The sequence below is a fragment of the Phyllostomus discolor genome, chromosome 2, assembly GCF_004126475.2.
Source record: "Phyllostomus discolor isolate MPI-MPIP mPhyDis1 chromosome 2, mPhyDis1.pri.v3, whole genome shotgun sequence".
NCBI classification, from domain to species: domain Eukaryota; kingdom Metazoa; phylum Chordata; class Mammalia; order Chiroptera; family Phyllostomidae; genus Phyllostomus; species Phyllostomus discolor.
In genome coordinates, this window is record NC_040904.2 from 216,781,702 (window position 1) to 216,808,723 (window position 27,022).

General features: G+C 65.7%; 1 protein-coding gene across 1 annotated transcript; it reads right to left on the bottom strand.

Moving 5' to 3' along the window:
* Positions 1-1,084: 1,084 nt before the first annotated feature.
* TTLL8 (tubulin tyrosine ligase like 8) lies at positions 1,085-25,207 on the bottom strand. Its single transcript, XM_036017146.1, has 16 exons — positions 24,850-25,207; positions 24,408-24,719; positions 20,067-20,158; positions 16,978-17,116; positions 16,391-16,464; positions 13,329-13,457; positions 12,201-12,315; positions 10,731-10,874; positions 9,735-9,921; positions 9,123-9,271; positions 8,542-8,785; positions 7,256-7,691; positions 6,515-6,810; positions 4,446-4,600; positions 2,870-3,007; positions 1,085-1,224 (listed from the first exon to the last, which is right to left on the bottom strand). The coding sequence occupies exons 1-16, from the start codon at positions 25,205-25,207 to the stop codon at positions 1,085-1,087; spliced, it is 3,108 nt and encodes a 1,035-aa protein (XP_035873039.1).
* Positions 25,208-27,022: the final 1,815 nt, after the last annotated feature.

Genomic DNA, 27,022 nt, shown 5'->3' on the forward strand with positions numbered 1-27,022 from the left:
GCTCCGTCCCCCCCCCGTGTCTCTAAGGTAAACAAAGTGTGGGGCGTGGGGTGCAGGCACTGGGCCGGGGCAGGGGCTCCGTAAGAAACAGCACAGTCAGAGTTGCGTGGTTCCGCTAAAATAGCTCTGTATACAAGGTTCCTCATCTACGTGCAGGTTTCCAAGGAGACGCGCCACGGCTGGGGCTGCGGGTCCCGAGGTCCGTGAGCGGCGAGGAGGCCGGGCCTGGCGGTGGTGCAGGGGCAGCCGCGCTGGCGGGGCTGGACGGACGGCAGCAGCCGGGGACACTAGACGCGGCGCGGGCGGGCCCCTCCGCAGCCCTGGGGGGAGAGAGAGGCCCTGAGCCCTTGCCCACCTGCCCCGGCCCCAGGCCCCACGCCCGGGGGCTGAGCACCGGCCCCCAGACTCTGCTTCTCATCCTTGAAGTCACGCCCACAACCCCAGGCCAGGCCCAGGGGCCGCTGGGACAGCTGCCTCCTGCCCCCCACCCCCAGGGCCACTCTCACCCCCTACAAGGACCTGGGTGGAGGTCCACTCCCAGCTGGCTCCCAGGCCCACCTGGCCCCGCACAGACCCCAGCTCTCGGGAAACCCAACCTCCGCTCAAGTCAAGGCGTAGTTCCCAGGGGCCTCGTGTCTCCGGGTGAAGGCGGGGGGTTTGGGGGCGTCCTCCCTGCCCTGCTCCTCTGTCCTCCTGCCCCTGCCCGCCCCCACCGGAGGCAGTGGGTGGTCCCAACCAGGTGGGGCAGGGGGGTCAGGGCAGCAGTGAGGCACACAGGGGCTGGCCCCCCCGCAGGAAGCCCACAGCCCGTTGCCACCGTGTGCCGCCCGCCACAGCCAGCCTGGGTGCCCCCCCCGCCCCCGCGCCCCCGAGCAAGTCCCGCAGCGTGACACCCAGGGCCACGTGGGCTGTCCCCCAGCCTGTGTTCAGGAGGCCAGGGCAGAGGACCCTCCCACTGGTGACCCCAAAGGGGCCCCCTTCTCTAGCTCTTCCTCTGGCCCTGGACCCACCCTGGCCCTCCTCCCAACCAGACATGCCCAGAAAGACCCTGGTCCTTCCACCCGGCCTGGCCGAGCCCGGAACGTCAGGGCCAGGGGCTCAGCACGGGCCGACAGAGTGTCTCCCGCCGGCAGCTGGGGATGCGCCGGCAGCGGGGGCCACCGTCCACTCTGCGGCGGGCTGAGCTCCGTGCCAGCCCGTCCAGGACCTTGCTGGGCAAGGGGGCTGTGGACGGGCAGCCCGGCAGAGGCTGTGACAGGCCCCGGTGGGCAGGCTGGCCCCTGTGAGGCCCCTGCCCCTGCCCCCTGAGGGCCGATAGAAGCTGCTGCCTCACACAGCCTCAGACACCCATGGCGGGGAGGCCAGCAGACAGCTGGGACCTGCACCTCCCTGAGGAGCTGGGGCCTTGGCCCAGCCCCTACAGGCCTCCGTGCTCCTCCTTGGGGCCTGGCCCCTGCCCTTGCCCTAGGCTGTCTCTGGGTCTCTGACCCCCCCGCCCCAGCGCTGGCCCTGGTGCCCCTCCCTTCAGGCCACTCAAGGCCCCCGTGGGGGGCAGGGGGAACGGGGACCCCAGGCAGCCGTGCCTCAGGAGCACAGCAGGCGGGCGAGACACCACGCCCGGCGGGCCCGCTCTTTCCCCACGCAGGGCTGAGTCACCCCTCCCTGCGGTGCCTCCGGGAGCCTATGCAAAGCAGCCCGCAGCTTCCTGGAGCCCGGAGCAGACGCTGCGCCCCAACCGGGAAACGGCCCTCCCCTCCCCACCAGGCCCCCAGGGCACCCTGGGCCTGCAGGTGCACGGCGGGGCCCCGCACAGGGTGGGAGACCGAGTTTGGGGGTCAGCAGGCCCAGCAGCCCGGGGGGGGGCAGCTTGGCTGGGCAGTTCTTTGCCCACCAATGCACTCCAGGGCGACACAGGATCCCCCACGGGGTTGGAAGGGTCAGGGCCAGGCCGGCTCCGTGTAAAGAACAGGACTGGGCTGGACATGCTTCTACGTGTGAGTGGAGCAGTGCCTGCCAGCGGCGAGCGCCCAGCACCTGCGGGCGCCCGAGGGGCATGGGCAGAGCCCAGAGCCCCGGGGGGAGGTAGGGGCCTCCAGGGGGCAGCACCAGGGGGCACAGTGTGCCCAGGAGCTGGTACCCTTCCATGCAGACCCATCCCTCCCCTTCTGGGGGCATAACTATGAAAAGAGTCTTCTTCGAAGCAACACAGCCCCTGCAAAGGAGCAAGGGGTGACCTGCCTCCACGGTGGGGACACCCCGGGTGCTTCCTTCTGAGTCTGCCAGCCAGGGGGTCCGGGGCTCGGGCACCCCCAGGCCCCGGCGGCGTGTGGGGGCAGAAGACCACCACCATAGGGAGGGCAGAGGCGCCCACCGCTCTGCGAAGCAGTAACCCTGAAGGGCCACACCTGCCCCTGTGCGGGGGGCGCCACGGGAGGGACCCCGGTGTGGAGCGGTGCCGGGGAAACCCCAGAGGACACAGCCCCGGCCGGCACCCAGATTCCCACAAGAGTCTTATCCTGGGGCTGCGGGGGGGGGGGGGGGGCCATGTGTCTGCTCTGGACGTAAATGACACCGGGCACCTTCCTCCAGACCGGAGGGGCCTGGACCTGCATTCCGGAAGGCACGGAAAGCACCCCCACGACTCGCCCCTGACAGGGAGACGAGAGGGCGTGCCGGCAGACCCGGCGCCGGGTCAGGGCTGAGACTGGTCCCCGCCATCAACCGCCAGGCGCGGCTGGGCCCTGCACGCGGCACCGCTTCCGTCTGTCAGAGATCGCGGGCCAGGGGGCGAAGGAGCGGGTGGGGGGACCCAAACGGCTCTGCCGAGGAGAGCTTCCGGCACCACGGAACCACCGTAACTGGGACTGACGTTTCGGCACACGGATCGGTGTCCCGGAGCCTGGCGCAGCGAGGACGGCCCGGAGGCGGCCCGGGACCAGCGGCCGGAGACCCGGGGACAGGCGCTCGCCCCGCTGCGCCCCGAAGCCGGCGGGGGGCGAGGGGGAAGCTGCCGGCAGAGCGGGAAGGACTGGGAGTTTCTGGTCACCGGCTAACGGCTCCGTGTGCAGGGGGCGGGGCTCCGCAGACTGCCGCCGGAAGAAGCGGCACGCCACACCCCAGGCCCGCAGGCCAGAACGACCGGCGGCCCCCAGGCGGACGGACGGACAGCCAGGAGCGGCAGCCGAGAGGCCAGGCAGGGTCCAGTGAGCCCAGGGGCCGAGACGAGGGGCCTCAGCCCCACTCCTCCCCGGAGAATCTGTCCCTTCAGAAACAAGCGTGAAAAGGACATTTGTGCACCCAAAGCTCCTCCGGGTGTGGCACCGCCGGGCCCTCCCTAGGGGGCACCCTCTAGGACACGTCTTCGGCAGGAGGCCCGTGGTCCCACTCGGGGGCCGTGGGCCCCACGGGGAGGGGGAGGGCAGGGCTGCCCAACACGACGCAGCCTGACCGCCAGACAGGCAAGCACAGCCCAGAAACCGGACAGCACAGCGCTGCGCTGACGGTGCCGCCGAGGGAGGGAGACTCGGCGCCCCCCGAGTGTCACGTGGGGTCCGTGGAGCGCCCACTGACCAGCCCGACTCCCACCCTGCACGCCACGGCGATTCCCGGCGGGGTTCGGGCGTGCATGTGAACTGTCCCCCGGCACCCAGCGAGGGCAGGTGCACTGAGGAGAAACAACTGAACGGACCGTTTCTTAGGGCCGAGGCGACGATTCCTGGGACAGGACACAAAGCGCGAATCCTAAAAGGGGAAGCCGGTGCAGAGGCGTGTGGAATGAGGAGTCCGCGGGCAGCGAGAGGCGCTGGTCGGAGGGTGAAAGGGAAATCGCCGCAGGGTGAGCCACGCCCCAGCCACCATCCGCTGCCCCGTCGTGTTTTCCTGAATCTCATCGATGGTCTGAAATCTCTTCCCCTGCAAAGGTGACTCAAGTCTGGGGAGAAGCCAGAAGTCGCACGGTGCCAAACCCGGGCTGGAGCGGGGCTGAGTCACCTGGGAGGTTTGATGTTTCCCCAAAAGCTCCGCACGAGACGTGGTGCATGAGCGGACGCGTTGTTGTTGAGACAGGCTGCCAGCCACCAGCTGCCCACAGCTGCGGCCCTCTGGATCTTCCAAATAACCTCTGCGGAGGAGTGTTCGAGCTCAACACAAAATCTGCCGCAGGTTCGTCGCTCTGCTCGCTCAGGCCTTTGGAGGGTGACGGCCGCACGGTGCACCCGCTCACTGAGCCGTCTGCACTGCCCTGCTGACTGGCCCAGTGAGGTCATCGCTGGTCACACGGGCGCATTCCAGCCCACACTCCTCGGCTGCCCCGCGGCACCGATGTCGAGCAAACCGCTCGCCTCGCAGTCACAGTGGCTGCACTTTTCCTGGACAGACCTGGCGTGCGCGAGCGGACGGGGAACAGGGAGACACACCGAAGTCCGTGAGTCATCGGGGAAACGCACCAGGAAGCCGCCATGCAAATGCCCCGCTCCCCTGCGGGAAGGGGCGGAGGGTCTGGGGTGGGCAGCGGGCGCGCCTGGGCCCTGCGGCGGGAAGCCGCTGCGGGAACCGGCCGGGACTGTCTCCCAGGGCCGGGTGAGCGGCCCGGCGGGCAGCCCTGCGGTTGGAGGTCGGAGTGACGTGTTCGCCAAATCCCGGAACACTCACAGCAGCACTGACTGTGACCGTCTGAACGAGAAACAGTGGGAGTCTGTCCGCGGCAGGACGAAACATAAATGTGGTGGAGGATGGGTGTTAGCCACACGCGAGGCAGCGAACGGGGCCCCGAGCCAGACCAGCGGTCAAGCCGAGTCGGGGTCCTTCCGGGACGCAAGGGTGGGCTCACCCCGAAACCGTGGTCAACACTGTCCACACTGTAACAGGGCGCGGGGCGGACGATTTAACGGGATGAAGCTGACGATAACCTCAGAGATGGGTGACGTTCTTGAGAAGGTTCACCCCGCGTGCACCACGTGGGCTCGGGGCGAGGACGAAAGACCGGGCTCCCGCGTGCTGGGGTGTCCGCAGGCCCACATGTGGGGATGGCCCGCAGCCCCGTCCCCGCGAGGAGGGAGCGTTTGCTCCAGAGCCCGGAAGCCCCGACGGGCCCAGCCTCGCCCGGGCGCTCTGGCCGGAACTCCAGGGCGCAACAGAGGTGTTGGCGGCAGCCTGTCCCCGCACACGGGGCCGGCGGGAGGACCCTGGGGGGGGTGGCCTGGCCCCGACATGGGGGCCTTGTGAGGGGGCGACCTGGACTCGGGGGGAGCCACGCGTGAACCCGGAGAGTGGAGCGATGCGTCCGTGAGCCCAGGGACACCGGCCATTGCCAGCGACCCCCGGAAGCTGGAGGGGACCAGCAGGACTGCTCCCTGCGGCACGCAGCCTGGCCCCCGGCCCCCGGAGAGAGTCCGCCTCTGTCCCTGAAGCCGCCATGTCTGCGGTGCTCAGGACATGGCGGCTGAGGCGTCCCGTTACGTCGACGCTGTGGGTGCCCGGCCGCTCGGCGTTTCACTCCTGGGCAGACGTCTGTGCACAGCTGCACAGTGTACCCGGACGAGGAGGCACGTTTTCAAAACAGTGAAAAATACCCAGATTTCCAGGGGTGGGCTGATGCACGGCGGGCTGCCAGGCCTTGGTGACAGACAGTAGACCAGACCAGAGCTGTCCCCGCAGCCCTGGGGCTCAGGGGGCAGCTCGGGGGGGGGGGAGGGGCGGGGGAGGGGGGAAGGCACGGCACACACTCGCCGCTGGAGCCAGCACAGCCCAGGGGTTCCTGACCCGCCACAGACACACAGGCAGTTAGAGAGCTGCTGGGGTCAGGGCCAGAGGGAGGGGAGAGGCCGGCCCCCCAGCAGGGGAGCTGCCGTGCATCGGGGGCGGTGAGTGCCGTGGGCAGCGCGGGCGGGGCGTGGGCACCACCTGGATCTTTCCGTGGCGCACGCTCCCCGGGCCACCGCTGTGGGCCGGGCCCCATGGGAAGCGCTGGGGCGCCCACCCAGCCTGGCCACCCCGCCGGCACGCACTCCAAGCCCAGGCCCAGGGCGGGGGTTCCCAGGCCCCACGTGGTTGGCTCCTCCAGCAAAACGAATGCAGGAGCCCAGAGATGTTCAAACCTCGACCTCAGTCCCCTCCATCCGCACCGAACCCCAGGAGACAGCGAGACAAAGGCTGTCACCCATGGGTCCTATGGAGGGGACCCGGGTGCCCGGCTGGCTCCTGAAACCGACGTGACAGAATCCCACTCTCCCACCAGCCTGGTGGGGCCCGGGGAGCCCCAGCCCCTGCTCGGAGCTCAGGCCGGCGCCCCATCAAGACAGGCCCCGGAGCCCAGGCACGCGGAGCAGGCAGCGTGGGGCAGGCGGCCCCCAGCAGGCAGGCACAGGCACCCGCAGCACCGACACAGAGCCCCCAACGGTGGCCGCGCCCGGATGCACAGCAGGCAGTGGGTGCACGGGCGCCACGTTTGCGCCTGAGGGTCGCTCGGACAGAAGACCGGCTCCGGGGCCACGCTGTCTGCGTGCTGACAGGGCACCCGGGAGCTGTGTCCTCCCGCCGGACCGGCCGGGAGCAGGGCAGGGGCCCGGGCGGGGGGCCGGCAGGTACCTTTCTGTCTCTGAGGCTGCAGGGCTGCGGGAGGGCCGTGCGCGGGGGTCCGGGCGCCCGCTCCGACAGGGCCGAAGGGCACCTCACTTTCACCGGCTGGATGTCCAAGATCGGCGACAGGAAGTGAGGGTTGGGAATGGGCGGCATTGGCTTCTTGGCTTTCCGAACGCCGACACCTTCCACGCAGAGGTCGGACCCGTGGACCTGCGGCAGGTCCACCGCAGGCTGCGGGGCGGGGGGCGGGGGGCGAGGTCAGGGGTGCTGAGCTGCCCCTCACCAGGGCCCAGGGCCCCCCTTCCTGGATCTGCCGGCCGAGCAGGCGTAAGGCCTCAGAGAAGCGTTGACCACACTTCTCACGGCTGGGCTGCCCACGGGGGCCTCCCCCCGCAGGGTCCCACCCACAGAGCCGGAGGCCAGAGACCAGGGCGTGCAGGGGGACCTTTGAAGGGGACATGTCCTTCCCCGAAGACACGAAGGAGGACATGGTAGTTCCCGACAGGAACGGCCTGGAAGGACCAGAGCCCACGGGCATCTCTCCAGCCGGGCGCCCTCCCCCACTCCCCACCGCTGGGCTTGCGGGAGGCGGCCCCAGGAGCAGCCCCCGGTCCGTGGAGCGCCCCCTGGAGGCAGGAGTCTCGGCTGCCCCGCCGCCCGCCCGGGCTGGCCTCACCTGTCTCCACAGCAGCTCGAAGTTGCCGATGTCGCAGTTGCGGTCGCCCTTCCGGTCCACGACCACCTTGATGGTGTCCTCCTGCACCTGCGCGCACAGCCGGGCGGTGACCGGCGTGGAGGCGTGCATCGTGGGGCTGGAGTTGATCTCGATCAGCCAGGGCCGGAAGTCGCGCCCCAGGACGAAGTCGGCGCCGTAGAGCTCGAAGCTGCCCTTGCGCGGCTCCACGTGGTCCTGCGCCACCTTCATGGTGTGGGTGACGGCCCGCTTCATGGACGGGTAGATGACGCTGCCCCACACGGACCCGCGGCCCTTCTTCTGCAGGTACTCGCGGAACGTGGTGCTGGTCCACATGTTGTGGTGCGGCAGCAGGGGGCTGCGGCCCTTGTCGTTCGGCAGGTGCCTCTGGACCGAGTTGTTGCAGAGGTGCACGGCGCTGCGGGGCGTGGCCGCGGTCAGGGCGCCGCCTCGGGCCCCGCCCCCTGGCCGGGCCCCGCCCTGGCCCCGCCTTCAGCCCCGCCCCCGCCTCCCGGGCAGGAGACCTCCGTCCACTCCCGGTCCTGCCCCGGGGGTGCCCGAGAGACCACGCCAGGGCCAGGTCCGAAGCCCACCAGCTTCGAAGCCCACCTGGGACAAGGGCCCCAGGTCCGAAGCCCACCACCTAGGGGCCCTTGAAGAGCTGGCCGAGAGGGAAAGAGTCGCTGAGGCTCCCCGGGACCTCGTCCGGACTCAGGCCCCGTCCCGAGCGACACACACAGAACCACCGCCCTGGGGACACGCGGAAGCACCCCAGGTGCTCCGAGGCGGCCCCAGCTGCGTGTCTGGGGGTGTCCATCGGGTCTTGGTGTGGATACCGCCCCGGGATTAAGTTTCACAAAAGGGAAAGGAAACCACCGAACGTCGGAGAGTTACATCACACCCGAGCACGTGGTGCTGCGGCCGCGGGTGGGCGGGGCTCTCGCTGCCCCGTGGGGTCGCGCCTGTTCACGAGTCCAGGGGCTCCCCCAACCTCCAGCCTGGGGTGGGGGCCGGGCTCCCAGGTGGAGCAGCGGGGCTTAGGGATGGGAGGGGGCGCTCCCGGAACGCTCTAAAGACACACGGTTCGTAGGAGTGCAGAGCGCGGGCGTCGAGGGGCCGCAGGCCTGCGCCCCTCCCCTGGGAGGGAAATCCCACGGGCGCCCGACCTCGGCGCCCCGTGCGCCCCCTGGTGGCGGCGGCGGCGGCCGACACGGCCTGGGCGCGCCGCCCACGCCCCCACCCGCAGCCCCCGCCAGCAGCGCACCGACCTGTCCAGGTTGTCCAGGGAGAAGCGCCGCGTGGAGAACCGCAGGTAGCTCTCCTTGTAGAACCAGATGGTCAGGGGGTTCCAGTCTGTGACCAGGAACCACTGCCGGATGTCGAACTTGGTGTCGTAGATGAGCAGTGGGGTCTCGATGTACTTCTGCACCACCCACCTGTTGTCCTTGGCCGACAGGTGGTCCGCGGCCACCAGCTCCAGGACGTCCTCCACGCGGTCCATGCACACGATGTCTGCAGGAGGCCAGCGCTCAGCCCCCGGGCCCCGCCGGCCCCCTGGCGGGGAGGGGTGCGTGCGGGCAGGGGAGGCCGGGACCGGGGCCAGGCCGCAGCCAGCACAGCCCCAGCGCTCCGGGCAGGGTAACCAGCAACGCCCAGAACAAGGGCCGGAAGGTCAGCCCAGCTGAGACGCCCAGACCCAGGGCTGCGGGGCACCGGCGCGTCCTGAGCCGCCACGGACCCCGGCGTCCAGCCCCCTCCGCGCCCACGGCAGGCCGTCCCGGCGGGCCGTCCCCGCGGGCCGTCCCCGCAGGCCCCAGCCGGGGGACGCGGCGGGCACCTCGGGACCCACCTCGGCCCCGGGACTTGGCCGCGGGCTTGACGATCCAGATGTTGCGGAGCCCGTCGATCTCGGTCTGCGGGCTCACGGCCGAGATCCTGTTCAGCAGGGCCTGGCACCGCGACAGGTGGCTTCTGGGGTCGGAGATGACAGCGTCGCCGCTGGAACCCAGAGTGCAGGACGTGCGTGAGCTTCTGGGGCGGCTCTCGGGCTCCCCGGGCGGCAGGGCCGGCCGGCCGGTCCCCTGGAGCCTCAGGCCACCAGGGGCGCCGGGAGCCTGACCTCGCAGGGCCCCTCCGGGCTGGGTGCTGGGGACCCCGGGCACCCACGTGTGGACCTGGGCCGCACACGCATCCCAGCAGCACCGTGCCTAGGCCAAGTAATGGCCGCAGGGAGACAAAGGTGGGGTCCCTGTGTGTGGCCCCAGGTTGGCGTGGCCCTTGCAGGCAGCGGTTGGCACCTAGGACAGCGTCTCCCCTGTGGGGCGTCCTGATGGGACAGCCGACCCGCCCACGCTGGCCGCACGGCATCCTGCACCCAGATGGACGCCCTCCCTGCACAGCCCCCTCCCACCCCATCTGAGGGACAGACCCTCCCCTGCCCCCACCCCACCGGCGCCCTCACTGGATGAGGGAGTAGTACTGCTGGGTCAGCTCCTGCCACTCCTCCTCCGTCAGGCCCTGAGCCGCGTCCTCAGAGACGTCGATGTCCTCGTGCTCCAGCTGCCCCAGGTACGCCTGGCACACCCGGCACGCCGTGTCCACCAGCTGCCCCGACAGGCCCGTGGGCCCCGGGTCGTCTGCCGTGGCACCTGGAACCCGAGAGCAGGCACTGGCTGTGGCCCTGGCAGCCCCCAGGGCTGCCTGGCCTCCCGGGCGACCTTCTGTGGGCAGCGCCCCGGATACCACACCTGTCTGGGCAGGTGTCCCCCTCCCTCGGAGCCCGAGGTGGCGGCCTTGTGAGCGGGGGGCGGTGGACAGGCTGGGGTCCAGGCGCACAGCGGGACGTCGCTGGGCGGTAAAGGGAAGCGAGCTCGGGCCGTGGGGAGACTCGGGAAGCTCAAGCACCCGTTTCTGAGGGAGAGCAGCCCTCGCGGTGGGACTCCAGCCCTGCGACTTTCTGCAAAGGGCCGACCCGCGGGGACGGTGACAGAGCCATGGTTGCCGGGGGCTGGGGAGGGAGAAGGACGCCCTGGCAGAGCACAGGGTTTCGGGGCGGTGAGACTCCTCCGGGTGACTCCGCAGCCAGGGACACGTGGCATTGCTCATGTGTCCCAGCCCACGGGACGCACAGCCCCGAGGGAGCCTGACGCACACGGTGGACTCCCGGTGACGGTGGCGTGCCCACATAAGTGCACCCCTCTGCGGGGGACGCTGATGGAGGGGGGACCAGGCATGTGAGCACGGGGTGGGGGGTGAGGGGCGGCACCCCAATCTCACTGTCGCTCGCTGCGAACCTCAAACTGCTTCTGTGACTCGGACAACAACCCCCAGAACCTTCTTTGGGTTTTCAGGCCCGAAACCACGGAGAACCAGCCCCCACCGTGGGACCGCCGGGGCACAGCCGCAGCCCCTCGGCCACTGTCCCCCCAGCATGCTGTCCGGCCTCGGCCGCGCTCACCTTTCTGGCTGCTGGGGTCACCGTCGCCGGCCGCCGCCGCCGCGGCCGCCGCGGCCCTGCGGCTCTGGGCCTTGCCCCTGAAGCAGTGCTGCTGGCTGACCACCCACTTGAGGATGCTGGAGGCCGCCGTGCGCCGGAAGTCATCTGGAAAGGCACCGAGGCCTCGCCCCCTCTGCCCATGCTGGGGACCGGGGGCCTCAGCCAGCACCCGCCCTCCCGGCCCAGATGTCCCACCGCCCACTCCCACGCCTCTGTGGGGGGAGGGTTCAAACCCACCCAGCGACCGGCCCACAGGCAGAACCCGTGCACGGCTCCCGCCCTCTGGACCGGAGGGTTCCCACTGGACCGCAGCCCCACGGCACCACCGGGACCTGGCCCTCCCAGGCCCCCCAGGCCCTCCCAGACCTCCCTGGGCTTGCGGTCTCCACGGGACCCAGTGCTCGCTGCCGGTGCTCTCAGCACCCACCCAGCACCCACGCAGCACAGAAGGCAGCTCTGGGGGCCGCACACCTGTGAGCGCACCCAGAGCGAGCCCGAGCCTCAAGCCTGTGCCCCCCGCCCCCACCCCAGACTCTACCCTGTGCCCCCCTCAGACTCCGGCACCTGCCCCCTCACCGGCTCCCTCCTCCCCTCAGCAGAGGCCGCCCCCCCCCCCGACATCCTGACATCCGCCCCCCAGTGGCTGCTATCACTCTGGAAGCATCTAGAGCCTGAGTTCCCCTCCTGGCCCCCGCCACCCCAGGGCCCCTCACCCCAGCCCCCTCCCTCCTTCAGAACAGATGCCCCTGAGCTCACACGACACTGCCTGCCCCTCTGTCCCGGGGCCCCAGACACACAACCAAACCCAGCTGGCTCCCGGCCCCCTCCCCTCCCAGCCCTTCCCCTCCCAGCCCCGCCAGGCCCCTGGCCGCAGGCCACCGCCACCCTTGTCACCTCCAGCACGCCCCCCCACCCCCCGCCCTGCTGGTCCTTTGCTCTCTGGGGCCCGGGTGGGGTGAAGGCACGGGGCAGGGGTGCCGGGCAGATGCCGCGTCCCCACAGCCCCCGGGGCGGGCGCTGGGGAACACGGGTTGCCTGCCCTGACCGCCTTCTCTCTCCTGTGGCCGGTCGGTGGGTCGACCGGCAGCCCTCCCTCTGTCCCAGACCAGAGCCTGTGGTCCCCAGCCCGCCCAGCCCCGCCGCACCGCCAGGCCCGCCTCTCCAGACCGCAGCCACGCAGCCTCCGCCGGTCTCCCCCTTCCCCTGCCCTCGCAGCCCGAGGAAGTTTGTGGACAGCCCTCACCACACGTATGGACCTGAGCCCCCAGGTCTTGGGAGGGGGCCGGCCCCTCACCTTCTACCTTCACCCTGGCCCCAGCCCCGCCCCCAGCCGAGGCCTGCCCCACCTCCCTCCCGAGGCCCGTGCCGCGTGTCGGCGGGCAGGCGGCCCGGAGGCCCCGTGGGTCTCCTGGGCGCAGGCCGGCTACGCACCCAGGAACTCTCGCTTCTCGCTGTCGGAGCAGAGGCCGTAGCAGCGCGGGAAGAAGGTTTCGGGGTTGTCCTGGACGTACCACGGCAGGCTCCTCATGTTCAGGCACAGCCCGATCTCCAGGGGCAGCGGAGAGCGGAGTCAGGCCCGCCTGCTGCCCGGGGCCCCGGGGCCTGGCCTCTGCTCCCCCGCCAGCCCCGCCCGGTCCCTGGCCAGCTGCCCCCGGTGGCCCAGCGACCCCTCCCCCCGCCATGTGCTGGCCGGGGGGGCCTTGGGCTCTTCCTTGGGTCCCCGGCAGGTGTGGCAGGGGCTGGCGGCTATCCGAGGGCACCCAGGGTGGTGGGTGCTGTGCCCCTTCCCAGGGGCCTGAACCGTGCCCCGGCTCGGGCCCAGGAGGGGTGGGAGCAAGCTGGAGGGGCCACCACGCAGCTGCCCACCCACCACTCTGGCCCTGTGGGCGTGACCTATGGTTACAGAGGCTTGGCGGGCAGCCCCGCATCCAGGGTCCAGCTCCCCGCCCCCGTCTGAGCTCGCTGCTGACCCCTCCAGGCACAGGGGTCCTTGCAGGGAGCCCGGCCCGACTGCGGCACCCACAGGCATCATCCACACTGCAGAGCGCACATGGCCCAGGCCTAGACCCCCCGCTGGGAGGCGGGGGGTGGGGGCAGTGCTGGGCCTGGTCCCTGACCCCCTCCTGCCTGCTGAAGGGACAGTCCCCTGGTTGCCAGGAAACCCTCTGTTAAACCTCCCCAGTGGGTCCGAGCAGGCCCTGAAACTGAGCCCTCAGATAAGTGAGGGGCAGCCCCCTCCAGGAGGTGCTGTGGGGCTGGGAGGTGGGGGAGTCGGGAAGCCCCCGTCACTGTCCCTGTGGCTGTAAGTCACCGTGGGGGCAGGCGAGGGTGGCCCACCCCTCCTCGGGACCAGAGCCCCCCAGGACCCAGAGCCAGGGTCCAGCCCTGTGTCACACTTGGCCTGGACACCCGCAGGCGGGCGTCGCTGTGGCCGAGGGGTCTCCCAGGCACACAGTGAGGGGCACTCGGGGCCCTGGGTGCGGCCCCTGAGGGGCAGCGGGAGGAGCCCGGGGTGGGGGTCCCTGCGTGGCAGCCCCCAGGCGCCGCCCCTGCCCCCACCTTGGTGGTGAAGGACGCCGTCTTCCCGTAGTGGTTCAGCGCCTGGTCGCCACTCAGGCTGTGGTAGTCGACGGCGTCTTTCTTGATCGTCCAGAGGAAGTAGGGCGTCTCGTTTCTCACCAACCTGGACTGGCAGGAAAACCCCCATCAGGACCAGCGCCCCGGGCCGCGGCCTCACCCGGTCGGGACGTCACCGGGAGCGGAGGCGATGGGAGTGTGAGCAACAGCACGTGGCTGCCAACCGCGTGTCTCCGGTCGCCCTGCCGCCCGACCGCCGGAGGCCGGAGGCCCACGCCTGTGCGTGGCCCGGGGCAGCGTGACCGCGGGCTCCTGCTCTCAAGGGGCAAGTTCTGTGGGGGTGGGGTCCGACCCTGGCTGCCGGGGCACCAAGGGGGTGGGGACACAGCGTGCTGTCCGAGCGGCCGGCCCGTGGGAGCCCGTGGGGGCTCAGAGGGGGGTGTGTGCACGCAGGGGGGAAACTCGGACGCCCCCTGACCTGGAACCCCTCCTCCCTGGACCCGCGAGGCTGAGGGGCTGCGGAGGGGCCCAGCCAGGGGTCCCCGCGCTTGGAGTCTACAAACGGTGGCACATACGTGTTCGGTCAAACAGTCTCACCGAGAAGCACGAGGAAACGAAAACCTTCTCCAAAACCCCACCCCCAGAGACGCCCCCTGACCTCGGCGAAGACCCCCGGGTTCCTTCCCTGCAGGCCCCGCGCCCACGCTGGGGCCCCAGGGAGCCAGCGCCCCGTCCCGGCCTCATCCCGAGCCCTCGCCGAGGGCAGGCCCAGCACAGGGACGTGACACTTTGAGGGGTGGGGGGGGACCCGCGGGGTGAGGTGCTGGGCGCTGGGGCGGGAAGTGCGTCCAGGACGGAGCCGCCTGGACCTGGGGTCCCCCCCGCGCCCCAGCCTGTACTGCACACGGATGCCACTCGGTGTCACCCCGGGTCACCGTCACAGAAACGAATGGACAGTGTGCCGTCAGCCCGCTCCAGCTCTCGCCCATTCCCCTGCTTCTCGTCTGGGGCTGATCTGCGGGCTCCCCACCCCTTCCGGGCGTCCCAGCCTTTATTTTCATTTATTTATTTATTTTTATTTATTTTATTTTACCTGTTTTATTTTTAAAATATATTTTATTGATTATGCTATTACACTTGTCCCATCCCCCCCCCTTATTCCCCTCCACTCTGCACCCCCTCCCACCTGCACACCCCCCTTTAGTTCACGTCCACGGGTCGTATGTGCAAGTTCTTCGGCTTCTCCGTTTCCTACACTGTTCCCCCTCCCCTAACCTCCCCCTGTTCATCTTCTACCTAGCGTTCATGCTACTTATTCTCTGTACCTTTCCCCCCTCCCCCTCCCCTGCTGACAACCCTCCAGGTGATCTCCATTTCTGTGATTCTGTTCCTGTTCTAGTTGTTGGCTTAGTTTGTGTTTGTGTTTGTTTTTGTTTTAGGTTTGTTAATAACTGTGAGCTTGTCATTTTATTGTTCATATTTTTTATCTTCTTTTTCTTAGTAAGTCCCTTTAACGTCTCATATAATAAGGGTTTGGTGATGATGAACTCCTTGAACTTGACCTTATTCTGAGAAACACTTTATCTGCCCTCCCATTCTAAATGACATCTTTGCTGGATAGAGCAATCTGGGATGTAGGTCCTCGCCTTTCATGACTTTGAATACTTCTTTCCAGCCCCTTCTTGCTTATCAGGTTTTTTTGAGAAATCAGCTGATAGTCTAATGGGCACTCCTTTGTAGGTAACTTGTCTCCTTATCTCTTGCTGCTTCTAGGATTCTTTCCTTATCTTTAATCTTGGCTAATGTAATTATGATGTGCCTTGGTGTGTTCCTCCTTGGGTCCAACTTCTTTGGGACTCTCTGAGCTTCCTGGACTTCCTGGAAGTCTATTTCCTTTGCCAGATTGGGGAAGTTCTCCTTTATTATTTGTTCAAACAAGTTTTCAGTTTCTTGCTCTTCCTCTTCTCCTTCTGGCACCCCTATGGTTCGGATGTTGGAACATTTAAAGATGTCTTGGAGGTTCCTCAGCCTCTCCTCATTTTTTTGAATTCTTGTTTCTTCATTCTGTACTGGCTGAATGTTTATTTCTTCCTTCTGGTTGAAACCATTGATTTGAGTCCTGGTTTCCTTCCCGTCACTGTTGGTTCCCTGTGCATTTTCCTTTATTTCGATTTTCATAGCCTTCATTTTTTCATCTAATTTGTGACCAAATTCAACCAATTCTGTGAGCATCCTGATCACCAGTGTTTCGAGCTCTGCATCTGATAGGCTGGCTGTCTCTTCATCGCTTAGTTGTATTTTTTTCTGGAGCTTTGATCTTTTCTTTCATTTGGGCCATATATTTTTTTTGGTCTCCTGTGCCTGTTATGTGGTGAGGGGCGGAGCCTTAGGTGGTCACCAGGGCGGGGCAACCCAGTGGCTGGGTGGTGACGCCGGGCGTCACAGCTTTTAAACCACACGAGCACTGCAAAGCGCCCCAGCCCCAGGCTCGTCTTTTTCACCCTTTCACAGTGTCTTTGAGGAACAGGCCCTCCTTAAAGTAATGGAGCCGAGTGTGCTGGTTTCCTCCCCGGGGACCGTGCCCCCTGGAGTCACGGAGTGACGCTGCACCCTTCGAGGTGGTCTGCGCGGTCCCTGTGGGAGGGCGCCGCGAGTCTGCACATCGGCTCTCGGCCGTCACTGCAGCCTGCATCCCCCCCCCCCGCCCCCCCCCCCCAAGTCACGAGGCTGGGCCCCTTTGGGCTCGGCTCTGCCTGGGGGTCAGGGCGCAGCCTGCAGCGCACGGTCTTCGCTGCCGCAGCCTCACGAGAGGGAGGCAGGCTCTCCTGCCTGCTCCTCACACGGGTACACATATGTGCACCCACACATATGCACACACGTGTGTGTCCTGCAGCCTGCCGCCCAGGCTGTCTGATCCCCAGCCCGGCTCTGCAGTGGCCACTCAAGGGGCCTGGCGCGACCCTGGTCCTGGCCCCCCCCACCGGCACAGTGGGCAGCGCGAGGTCACGGCTCGGCCCCGGCCCCCGGGACGTGCAGGGACCTACCATCATGTCGTGGATGTCGTCTGTCTCCCCCACGGCCACGTCCTGGTTCTCTTTGCCGTCAGCACGTCTGCCGTCTGCAGACACACGTGGGGGACGCGCTCGAGTCACGGCCTGCACGTCTGCCCACGGGCACCCACTTCCACGCCGCCGCCGCCCCCACCGTGGCCACACAGCCCCGGGCTTCCCGGCCGCCCCGTCTGCAGGAGCCCTGGCGGGTCCCAAGGTGGAGCAGGGTCAGTCGGGCTCTGGCCCGCTGGTCCTGGTGCCAGGGTCAGGGCCCGGGGTGGGGGCAGGGGCGGGGAGTGGTGTGGGCCTCGAGGACCGTGAGGGAGCCGAGGCCGGAGCAGAGAGAGATGGTCAGGCAGGCACAGTGGGGACACTGAGCAGTGGCCAGCGCCAGGGCTGGAGGGCACTCGCCCAGCACCCAGATGCCTGGAGGAGAGCGTGGGGGGCGAGCTCAGGTGTGGGCAGTGGGGGCCTCGGCCCCCCGAGGGAGGCCCGAGTCACAGGGCCTGCGGGGTCGGCACACAGCCGGGCCCTCGGAACGGACACACGGACACGGGACTCGGAGGGACAGAGCCTTCGACACCTACCAGCGCCCCCCTCCGCTTCGCCGCTGGCCGTGAGCCGGGGCAGCAGGTGCAACTTCTTCTCCACCCAGCCCTTCCTGCGCAGGGCGGCTCGGATCACGGGGTAGTGCCCGTAGATGCAGAAGATCTTCTTCTCCTCGAGTGAGAGAGCGCGTTTGCAGCGAGAGGCCCGGAGAGCGTGTGAGCTCTTGCTGCGAGGGTGGCTCTCAGAGCACCGGGGGGGGGGGGGGTGCGTGCGGCACGGGGTGCACCCAGGGACCTCCCAGGACACGTGGACCCAGCTGAGGGGGGCATCTGCATCCTCAGGGGGCCCTGCACGCTCTCACCACCCCCTCCCACACACATGGGGGGCACCGACACCCAGAACCACGGTGCTCCTGAGACCCAGGCTGGACTGGTTCCGGTTCCAGGGTCTGAGGACAGGAGAGTGATGGTCGTGTGCAGCCCTGGGGCCCGTGTGGCTGAGGACGCAGGCTAGACACACTTGGGCCGGGTCCCCAGGGGTGACAACTGTCAGGGGTGACTGGGGCACAGTCAGGACTCACTGCGAGCTCAGCAGTGAGCTTGGGACCTCACAAATTTGTGGGAGCAGGCAAGGGGGTTAGGGAAGGAGGGGGACGTGGCTCAGACTCACAGGGGTCCCTGAGTAGTCGGCCTTGAATTAGTCAGACAGACAGACCACCCTGGGGGGTGCACTGCACTTAATCAGGCGAACCCCTCAGACAAGGGTTGGGCGCCCTGCAGCTGGGGACTCGCAGCAGTGGGGCCCCTCTCCCTGTGGCTGGCTTTGAAGAGGGCGCCACAGATTCCGAGGCCGCGAGGAATGCGTTCTGCCCACTAGTGAGGGGCTGAGGCGGGGGTCCTCCCCCAGTCAAGCCCTCAGATGAGCCCCCCCCCCCCCCCCCCCGCCCAGCTGATGCTCAACTTCAGTCCTAAAAGGCCCCACGCCGAGGGCCCGGCCTGGACGGCTGACCACAGAAACTCTCAGGGAACGAATGGGGTTTAAGCAGCAGCAGAGCTCACGGGGGCTCGTTACTCAGCACGGCACGGCCGCTGTGGGGGAGCTGCACACCCACATTCCACACGCCTGCCCCCTCAGACCCCGGGGGGCCGACCCGGGGGGGGCCGACCCGGGGGGGGGGGGGGGCCTGTGGCCAGAAGCTGTGGGTTCGCATTCTGGCACCCAGGGAAAAGCTGGCTGGTCAGCAGGAGCCCCTTCCGCTCTGAAAATCTACCCAAAGCCCGTCGGAGCTGACTCTCAGCAGGGCCGCTGCCCCTAGGGGGCGGAGGCTGGGCCCGGCAACCCCAGCCCTGCCCGGACGCAGCCAGAGCGGTCACTGCAGAAGGACTGGCTGGTTCTACCAAGGCAGCCGCAGACCTCGGGGAGCCTTCCTCAGGGAGTCACAGAAAGAAGGACGACAGGGGACACGGCTCTCGCGTTCCGGGGAGGGGAAGGAAGTGCAATTGTTGAAAGTGATCGGTGCAGCGGGAAATGAGGCCAACGGACAGGACAGACCCAGTGAGCGAAGGCAGACTCCCCCCCGCCCCCCGACAACGGCAGTGTAACTAGATAAACACACTTCGAGCTGCAGCTACCCAGTGAAGAGCGCCAGACTAGACTTTGTGAAAGCCACCTCCTTGTTATTGCAAGAAAAAGCAAAAACACAGGCCTACGGATAGGCAGAAAAGGAAAGAGGCTAAATCTGAGACAAAACAGGCTTTGGGACAAATTAACATCACTAAAGACGATTATTTCATAGGTCAAAGAGTCAATTCAGTGGAAAGATACATGTGTACGCACCCATTATCAATAGGGTAAGTCGTCTACAGCCAAAATGAACAGAACTAAAGAACAGACAAATCTGCCCTGGCTGGTGTGGCCCAGTGGACTGAGCCCAGGCCTGCGAACCAAAGGGCTACCGGTTCGATTCCCAGTCCCGGCACATGCTGGGATGGTTGCGCCCGGGTCCCCAGGAGGGGGCAGGGGGCGCGCGAGAGGGGACCACGCATCCATGTTTGTCTCCCTCCTTCCTCTCTCTCTCTCTAAATAAATAAATAAAATCCACATTAAAACAGGGTATTTAACGTGGCTCTCCAAACAGAGCATGCAGACAAAAATTCCACGCGAGCACAGGAGCACAGACTGGAACAACGCAAACAGCGGACTCCGCCACGGCCGAGAAGACCGCGATCCGCGCCGCCTCTCGCGAGAACTGGCGAAGCGAGGACGCGTCCGAACCCTGCGGGAGAACCTTGGACAGACCGCGACCAGCCCAGAGATCAGTAACAAATAACCAGAAGAAGTGTGCACGTTCCCAGCCGTACTTGCAGCAGCCCAGGACCCATCGGCAATCACACGGATATGAAACACTGTCAGCTGACGCTCCGCAGAGACCCTGCGCACGCAGGCGCTTGCAGCGCCCCCGACCGTGGAGGGACCTCTGCATCGGAAACTTCGGGGGCTCGGGTTTGTCACTGAGCTGCTGGGGGCGGGGCGGCACAGATGGCACCGGGATCGGGGGGCCGCCCCTGGGCGGCCCCCCAGCGTGACAGACGCTCCTCCACCAGGACTGCGGTGGCTGCGGCCCAACGACACGTGCCACCCGAGGACAGGTGCAGGGCGAGCTGTGTGGCTCAGGGGGGCTCGAGGGCTGCGCTTCAAGGGAAAGGACCGAGCACAGGTCTGCGCACTAGTGCGCTTTGCACTTGGCGGGCTCCCGTGGCCCCCGCCTCTGGAGCAAGGCCATGGACGCTCGGCCTGGGGTGTGGGGGCCACACAGGGGGGCTGGTGAGTCACCAAGCCTGTCTCTGACGCAGAGCCCGTGGCTGAAAGTGAGCACACGGCAGGACACGGGACAGATTTCCGCGGCTCAGGGGCCGGCACGTTCCCAACATTGATAGTGCCCTCATTTCCAACATCTGGCTGAAATAAAAAGTAACTCTGGTGCCAGCCTCCACGTGGGGGCCCTCGGGGTGGAGTGGGGTGGGGTGGGGGCGTCAGAGCCCGCCACTCACTCTCCAAATGCCAAAGTCAGTTTCCATTTGTGGAAAGTGCTCTTCCCCACCAAGCCCCAACGAGCATTTACCTTGATTGCCTTTTCTGTCAGTTGCTTCGCTATTTTGTATTTGTCTAATTTGAGGGAAGGAGACCAGTCTTGGAAAATTCCTCGTTTTAATTCTGCTAAAGAGAAAAGGGACATCAGAGAACAGACACCAGGCAGAATCACCGAGGTCCGGCCCCTCCCACCTCCCGGGCCCAGCCCACCCACACCCGGCACCGGGCTGTCCTCCATTCAGGGACTGATCCAGGGACCCCAGCCCAGAGCAGCAAGTGCAGCCCCACCTCTGCTCCCTATACCCCCTCCCTGCCCCTCCAGCCTCCAGCTCCTACCCCTGCGATCCCCTCCCCACGCTCCCCCACAGCCCAGCCTCGGGGCACACTCTCTCCTCACAGGGTCCCCCACTGCTGTGCAGCCTCACAGTGAGCTCCCCTCAGCCCCAGCCTGGGCCAGCCCTCAAGACCAGCCCCCCTCCATTCCTTCCTGGGACCCCAGCCACAAGACTCCCATCAACCCAGACCGAGTTTCACAGTAACCAACTTGAAAATTAACATGGAGACCCTCCTCCCTGCACACTGCACACTCCTGCCACCGACCTCTCCACACCGTCCCTGGGGCCCTGCCAGACACGCTCATGTGAAGGCCACGCATGCACAGGCTGGTCCCACGCCACTCCCGGGGCCTGGCCTCCGGTGGCACTGGACACTCAGGGTCAGCCCCTCCTCACATCAGCCCCTCTTCCCCTCCCTCCCTCTCCACCCTTACGATTGGGGTGCCCATGCCGGACCCCCGATCTCTTGCTTGCTTGGTCCAACGGCCTGGAGCATCTCTTCCCACTCAGTGGCTTTAAATCCCCCCTTCAGATGCCGCAGGAGGGTGTATCCCACCCAGACCCCTGACCTCCTGCTGCCTCCTGGACCCACAGTCCCTGGCTGTCCATGGTCAATCTCAAGTGGGGCAGGCCAGCAGACCCGCCACCTACCTGCTCCTCCTGGGGCCCCTCCCCCCTGGGCCCTCGAGCCCCGAGTCCACACGGCCAACAGGCTCAGGCTCAACCCCTGAAGCACCGCCCTGTGAGGCAAGCGACCCATGACCCGGCCCGGCACCATGCACGGCCGTGAACCTGCAGCGGGGCTTGGACCTGCGTGGGAGAGCCGGGCACACAGCTCGGGAAAACGGAGGATGCACGCGCTGCCCCCAGCTGGGGCCGGTGCCCAGAAAGCACCGACCGTGGAGTGAAAACTGGCACACCGGGCTTGACTAAAGGGGTAACTGCTCTGTGAGGGAAACAGAAAGGTCACAGACTGGGGAAAATACTGACCACCCCACATCAGACAGCCTGACCCAGAGGGGCGTGCGGCGATTCTGCTTGCACGACCTCTGAGCTGGAAACACTGACCTGTTATGCTCATAGACCTGGGGGTGGGGGGACGGCAGGAGAAACCCCGGGTGCAAATGTCCGGCAGCACTGCCAGGCCTGGGGCCATAGGGCAGTGCAGGCTGTGTTTCCGGGAGAGAGACGAGCCAACAAAGTCGGGGTGGGTGGGGACCGAGATCTGAACTCGATGGACCCCCAGACGTCACCAGCACCACGGCCCCATGCACGCTGACTCCAGGACCTGGGGCGCACTCACCAAAACTGAGCCCAGAGAAGATTCTGCCCCCGATCACATGCCATTAGGTTAGCGATCAATAACAGGTCCAAGCACCAGACGGAAAACCACCCCTCCCCACCCGTGGCCGAGGAAGTGGCCGAGACGCAGAGCCGGGCGCAGGCCTGGACGGGCAGTGACAGAGATGCCAAACGCCAGCCCTCGCTGGCCACCAAGCTGCGGTTACAGAGCGGTTTTGAGCCGAGGGCGCGTTCATGACAAGACCATAAAGGCTAAAAACACAGCAGGAAGCAGCCCCCTCAAGACTTGAGAAAGGACACAGTAAATTCAAACCTCCAAAGTACAAGAAAATTAATAAAGAGGAGACATTAATGAAATATTTTCTAAAAATTCAATAAAGAGAATCAACCAAGCCAAACACTTAAGCCTAGTGAAATCAACGGGCAACTGGTGAAGCGGTGAGCGAGAAAGAGAAAAAGCAGGAGAAAGGAATGATCGGACAGGAAACCCTTCCTTAGATGTTTACAAACTAAGAGGATGTTACGGACTTCATGGCAATAAACTAGAAATTTAGAAAAAAGGGACAGTTGTTGAGAATCAAGGACCACCAGAGACCAGCCCTGAGCGGACGAAACCGGTTCAATCAGCCAGCCATTCAAACAAAACTCCACTTGGCTTCTTTTTTCAGACCAACAACGGGGTTTGGGGCAGGCTGCCCAAAATGTGCCACTTTGACATGTTGATTATTTGTGAATTAAAGTTACTTAGGAAAAAGCCGGTAGCAGAAGGACAGACACTCTGACCCCTCCTGGGACCCACCCTGCCCCAAGAGGAGGCGGTGGGGGATTCGGGGCTGAGGAGGTAAACAGAAACTTCCCTGAATGTTCAAACATTAAGCAGCTCACTTTTAAAATAAAAAAAAAATGAACCAAAGCAATCTTTAAATGGTTTGAGTTAAATGATAATGAAAATACGACATATCAAAGCATTACAATGCAGCTGAAACTGTGATTAGGGGGAAGTTTATAGACTTTAAATGAGTATATCCGAAAAGAAAACAGACTGAAGATTAGCTAAGCTGCCATATTGAGAGGCTAGAAAGAGAACAAGCAAACAAAAAGGCAGAAAATACTGAAGAGAAGAATTGAATGAAGTAAAAAGCAAAGGTGCTCCAGAGAAAACAAACGGAACCGGGAGGAAGCTGGATCTCTGAAACACTTCTAAGTGGGTAAACCGCCCGACCGGCCGGCCAGGAGAAAGGAGGAAGCAGGAACCGCCAACACGAGGAGTGAGAGCGGGAGGCCACGGCCCACGGCCCTCGGCCCACGGCCCACAGGATGGTAACAGGAAGGTCCACGTGCTGGGGAACCGACAGGACACGGGAGACGGCGTCTTCCCGGAAAGACGCGGCCGAGGAGCTGACCTCGGGGAGACAGGGACCCTGGACAGGCCCATTTGTGGTAAGGAAACCCACAATTTAAAGGTTTCCCACCATGAGCACTCCAGGCCTAGATGGCACACAGGTCAATCCGTCCAAATATTTAAGGGAAAAAACTGCCTTATAGAAACCCTTCCACTGAATAGGAAAAACGGACTCTTTTCAAATCTTTTCACGAAGCCGTCAGTTTAATACCCACATCTGACAAGGACATTACAGGAAAGGAATGGCCCAGGCCAATCCCGTCCGTAAAAACAGACTCAAACATCTCAAAAAATCTGTCAGTCAAATCCACTGACATATGAAACAATACAGCATGACCCGGGGGGTTTGGCCCCCGGCTACAAAGTTGGTTTGATATTTGACAGTGAATCAACATAACCCACCACACTCACAGACTAGAGGGAAGAAGGTGTTATCGCCACAGACGCAGAAGAAAGTGTGTGATGAAACGTGACGGCTATTCATTAAAAACCGCCAGTAAACCAGGAATAAAAGGGAACCTCCTTGAACGCTCCCAGCAACATCACACTTCACGGCGAAAGGCCCAGCACTCAGCCCCCCGGCGTGGGAACGAGAAGGGAAGGAGTCCACCATCCCACCTGCATCTAGCACTGTGCCGGGAGAGCTAGCCCATGCAACGACGCGGGAAAAAGGAATGTAATGCATGCAGATGGAAAAGATTGGCAGATGACCGAGCAAGTAACACGTCGAAATGAATCTACACGCTATTATAATTAGTGAGTTTATGGAAGTCACCAGATACCGAGTCAGAAAACAGAAATCCATTGGATTCCCGTATACCAGGAACAATTGGAAAAGGAAACCCTAGAATGTCATCAACAACGTCAAAGACCTAGGAGTAAATCTAACGAAAGACGCTTCGTGACTGCACGCTGAACCGCAGGCCCCTGCGGACAAGAATTAACTGAATGTCCGCGGGCCGGAGGACTCCACATTGTCACGATGTTACTCCTTGCCCAGACTGAACTCTTCCCGGTCAGTCCCGGCGGGATTGTGTCTGTGTGTGTGTGTAAATTCACGGTGTGACACTAACATTTATATGGCGATAGAAGTCCGAGAAGACCCAGACAGATCTTGAAGAGCGAAGTCAGAAGAAGCGCGGGAGACGTGAGGACTTCTCGCCAGGCCCGGGCCTTACAGCAGGCCGGCAGGTCCCTGAACACACCCAGAACCTAAACGCGCCTGCGCCGGACTTTCCCCGACACCACCCCGGCGGGCGCGCGGGAGCCCGCGGCCCTCGCTGTGCGGGCCGAGCCCCCGGGGCAGCCAAGGGCGCGCGCGGGCGGTACTGACTGTTGTCCTCTCTCCACTCTCCCTCCGGGGAGGCGGACAGCAGCCTCTTCCTTTCCCCCGGCTCCGTTCCAGCCTCTGGCAGCTCGCCCTTCTTCCCCCGGGCTCCGGGCCCTGCACGGAGAGCGTATCGGCGGTGGATCCAAGCCTGGGGCAGGGGCCTGCGCGGGGTTGGGGGGCTAGCGTGGGCCCGGAAGGCAGGTCTGGGGTTGGGGGGCAGGTCGGGGATCCGAGGGCAGGTGCGGGGCTGGGGCGGGTCTAGGGCCGGGGCGGGTCTAGGCAGGTCCGCAGGTCCCAGGGTGTGGTCTGGAACCCCTGGGGCCGGAGGGGGCTGGAACTCTCCGGGAACCGCCGGCCAGAGGCTGCGAGGGCGGTGGGGCTGGGCGTGAAGTCCTGTCCGGGATCCGCGGGCACCGGCCGTGTGGGGGAGGGGAGCCGCGCTCACCCAGGAGTGGCCCCAAGGATCGAACTGGGCTCCCGCCCCCAGCAGCGCCGCCGAGCGTCCTGAGGTTGCCCCGGGAGACGGGGGGCTGCTGCTCCGGGCTTTGTGCGGGTGGGGGTCGCCGGCGGTGGAGCTTGGAGCGCGCGGAGCGGCGGCCGGCGCGGGGCGTGGGGCTGCGCGGGCGCGCCGGGGGTGTCGGACGCGGGGCGCGGCTCCGGCTGCGGCGGGGGCGCTGGGCGCGCGCGGGGCCGAAGGACAGGGAGCCCCGGCGGGGCGCGAGGCTTCGGTCCGGGCTTCCGTCCGCAGTGCGGCGGGGGCTGGCGTGGGGGCGGGGGCTAGGGCGCCGGGACGCGCGCGCCATGGTATCCTCCGGGAGGAGGGTCCGCGAGTGGCCGCGCCGCCCCCGCCCCGGGTCACGCGGTCCCGCCCTAGTCCGCTGTTGGGGTCACACAGGCCCGCCCCGGCAGTCAGAGCTGCACCAAGTCATAAAGCCCCCAGGGTCATAACCGGCCCCCGCCCCCCAGGGGGCCAGCCGGGTTGCCTGGGCGGACTCCGCCCTGCGACCCTCACTCCCGGCGTCCCCCAGCTGGAGGTCCCTGGGCCCCCAGAGCCGGGCTCAGGGGTTGCACAGCCCCACCCCCGCCGCAGCTCTGAGGGCCGGGGAGAGCACGCTGCTGTTGCCTGGCTGGCTGGGGGCACGGGGTGGCCAGGGCAGCTCCCTAGTCCCGCAGAGGAGCCCGGAGCGGCCTCGGCGTCCCCAGGTCCCCCGAGGGCCCGCGCTGCCGCCGGGTTCCGTGTCACCAGGGTCCCTGCCACCAAGGCGTCCCGCAGTCCTTCCCGAAGCTCGAATCCTTCTTGGTCCTTATCTCTCCTCTCCTGCATCTCTGCAAGAGGGGCAACGCCCACCCCGTCGGGTGGGGCTCGGGTCCGTTTCTGAAACCTAGATGCCGTCTTTATTCGGTTTTGAATCATCTTTATTCTGTGCCTAACTTCACAAGATAACCCCAAAGTGAGGTTCTTCTCCCGCTTTAAGAGATTGCGGAGGACTCGGGTTGGGGTGGACGGTCCCCCTGGGTGGGGGGCCCCCTTCCCGCCCCTTCCCGCCCCTTTGGGCTCTCACCAGGCTCCCCCACGGCCCCCAAACTGGCCTCAGGGGTGCTTGTATAAATCGGGAATAAAGCCAAGGCGGCCCCCCTCCGCCCACCTTCCTAGGGTTCACCTCTCCACGCTCTCAGAACCTGAGCGAGGGGACCCCTGGGCCACACCCACATGCTAACTTGCTGCCCAGGCAGTGTCAACTATGTCCAAGACACTGTAACTTGACAAAGAATCATAAATCTTTAAAACCCTGTATGCTTGGATTTTTCAAGCTCTCTCTGAAATAAAGCACAAGCCAGTATTGAGCCCACAGGCGCCCAACCAGGGCGCTAAGACTTTCCGGAACCCCAGAAAGACATCAGCATTGTCTGGGCTGTCCCGGTGGCTTCTGTCCCTGCTCAGGAGCACCCCCACCTGGCCTCCTCCCTGGGAGCTGCGGCTGGGTGGGGCCTACGGGTCCGCAGGTGAGAGCCACAGGCTGCAGCCTTTGTCCCCCGGGGCCCCTGCCTGCCCTGGCCTTGGGGAGCCAGGGCAGAGAAGTGGGTGGTCAGTGCGGCAGCTTGGGTGCTCCCTTGGCTGGCACCCCCCACCTTGCGGGTGTCTTGCCTGCACTCCTCTTGTTGGACCGATGACAATGTGGCAGCTAGTCGCTCGTGCTCAGAAGGGAGGAAGCAGGGGGGACCCCTGAGTCCCCCCCACCTGGCCCGCACCAGCCAGCCCTCATCTCCAGGGGCCCCTGTTCTGTGACCCTGACGGCCCAGGCTCTCCACTTGCCCACGGGACCCAGGGAATGTCCCTGAACTAAGAGAGCGGGTCCCCCAGCCTCGCCCTGTACTGAGGAGCGAGGCCGCGCAGACGTGCGGCCTAGGGGTGCAGGTGCCCAGCGGAAGTCACCTCCTCAAACCAGCAGCGACAGGCTCCCAGCTCGGGGGCTGTCTCGGTGCCCGGCGTCAACGGGGAGAAGCTGACCATTCCGGAGATGGCTCTGGGAGCGCTCGCACAGAGGACAGAGGACAGAGGGCCCGCAAGCCGCGACTCCGTCAGGCGTTTAATCAGAGCAAATGTTATTCTCACACCC

Bases quoted from the DNA above. Each gene is read 5' to 3' on its own strand.
- TTLL8 (XM_036017146.1), bottom strand. From the start codon at position 25,207: ATGGCGCGCGCGTCCCGGCGCCCTAGCCCCCGCCCCCACGCCAGCCCC. The intron at 9,922-10,730 runs GTGAGCGCGGCC...CTCGGGTTCCAG, and splicing joins TGACCCCAGCAGCCAGAAAG to GTGCCACGGCAGACGACCCG. The intron at 1,225-2,869 runs GTCAGTCCCAGT...GCCCGTCCACAG, and splicing joins ACCGATCCGTGTGCCGAAAC to CCCCCTTGCCCAGCAAGGTC.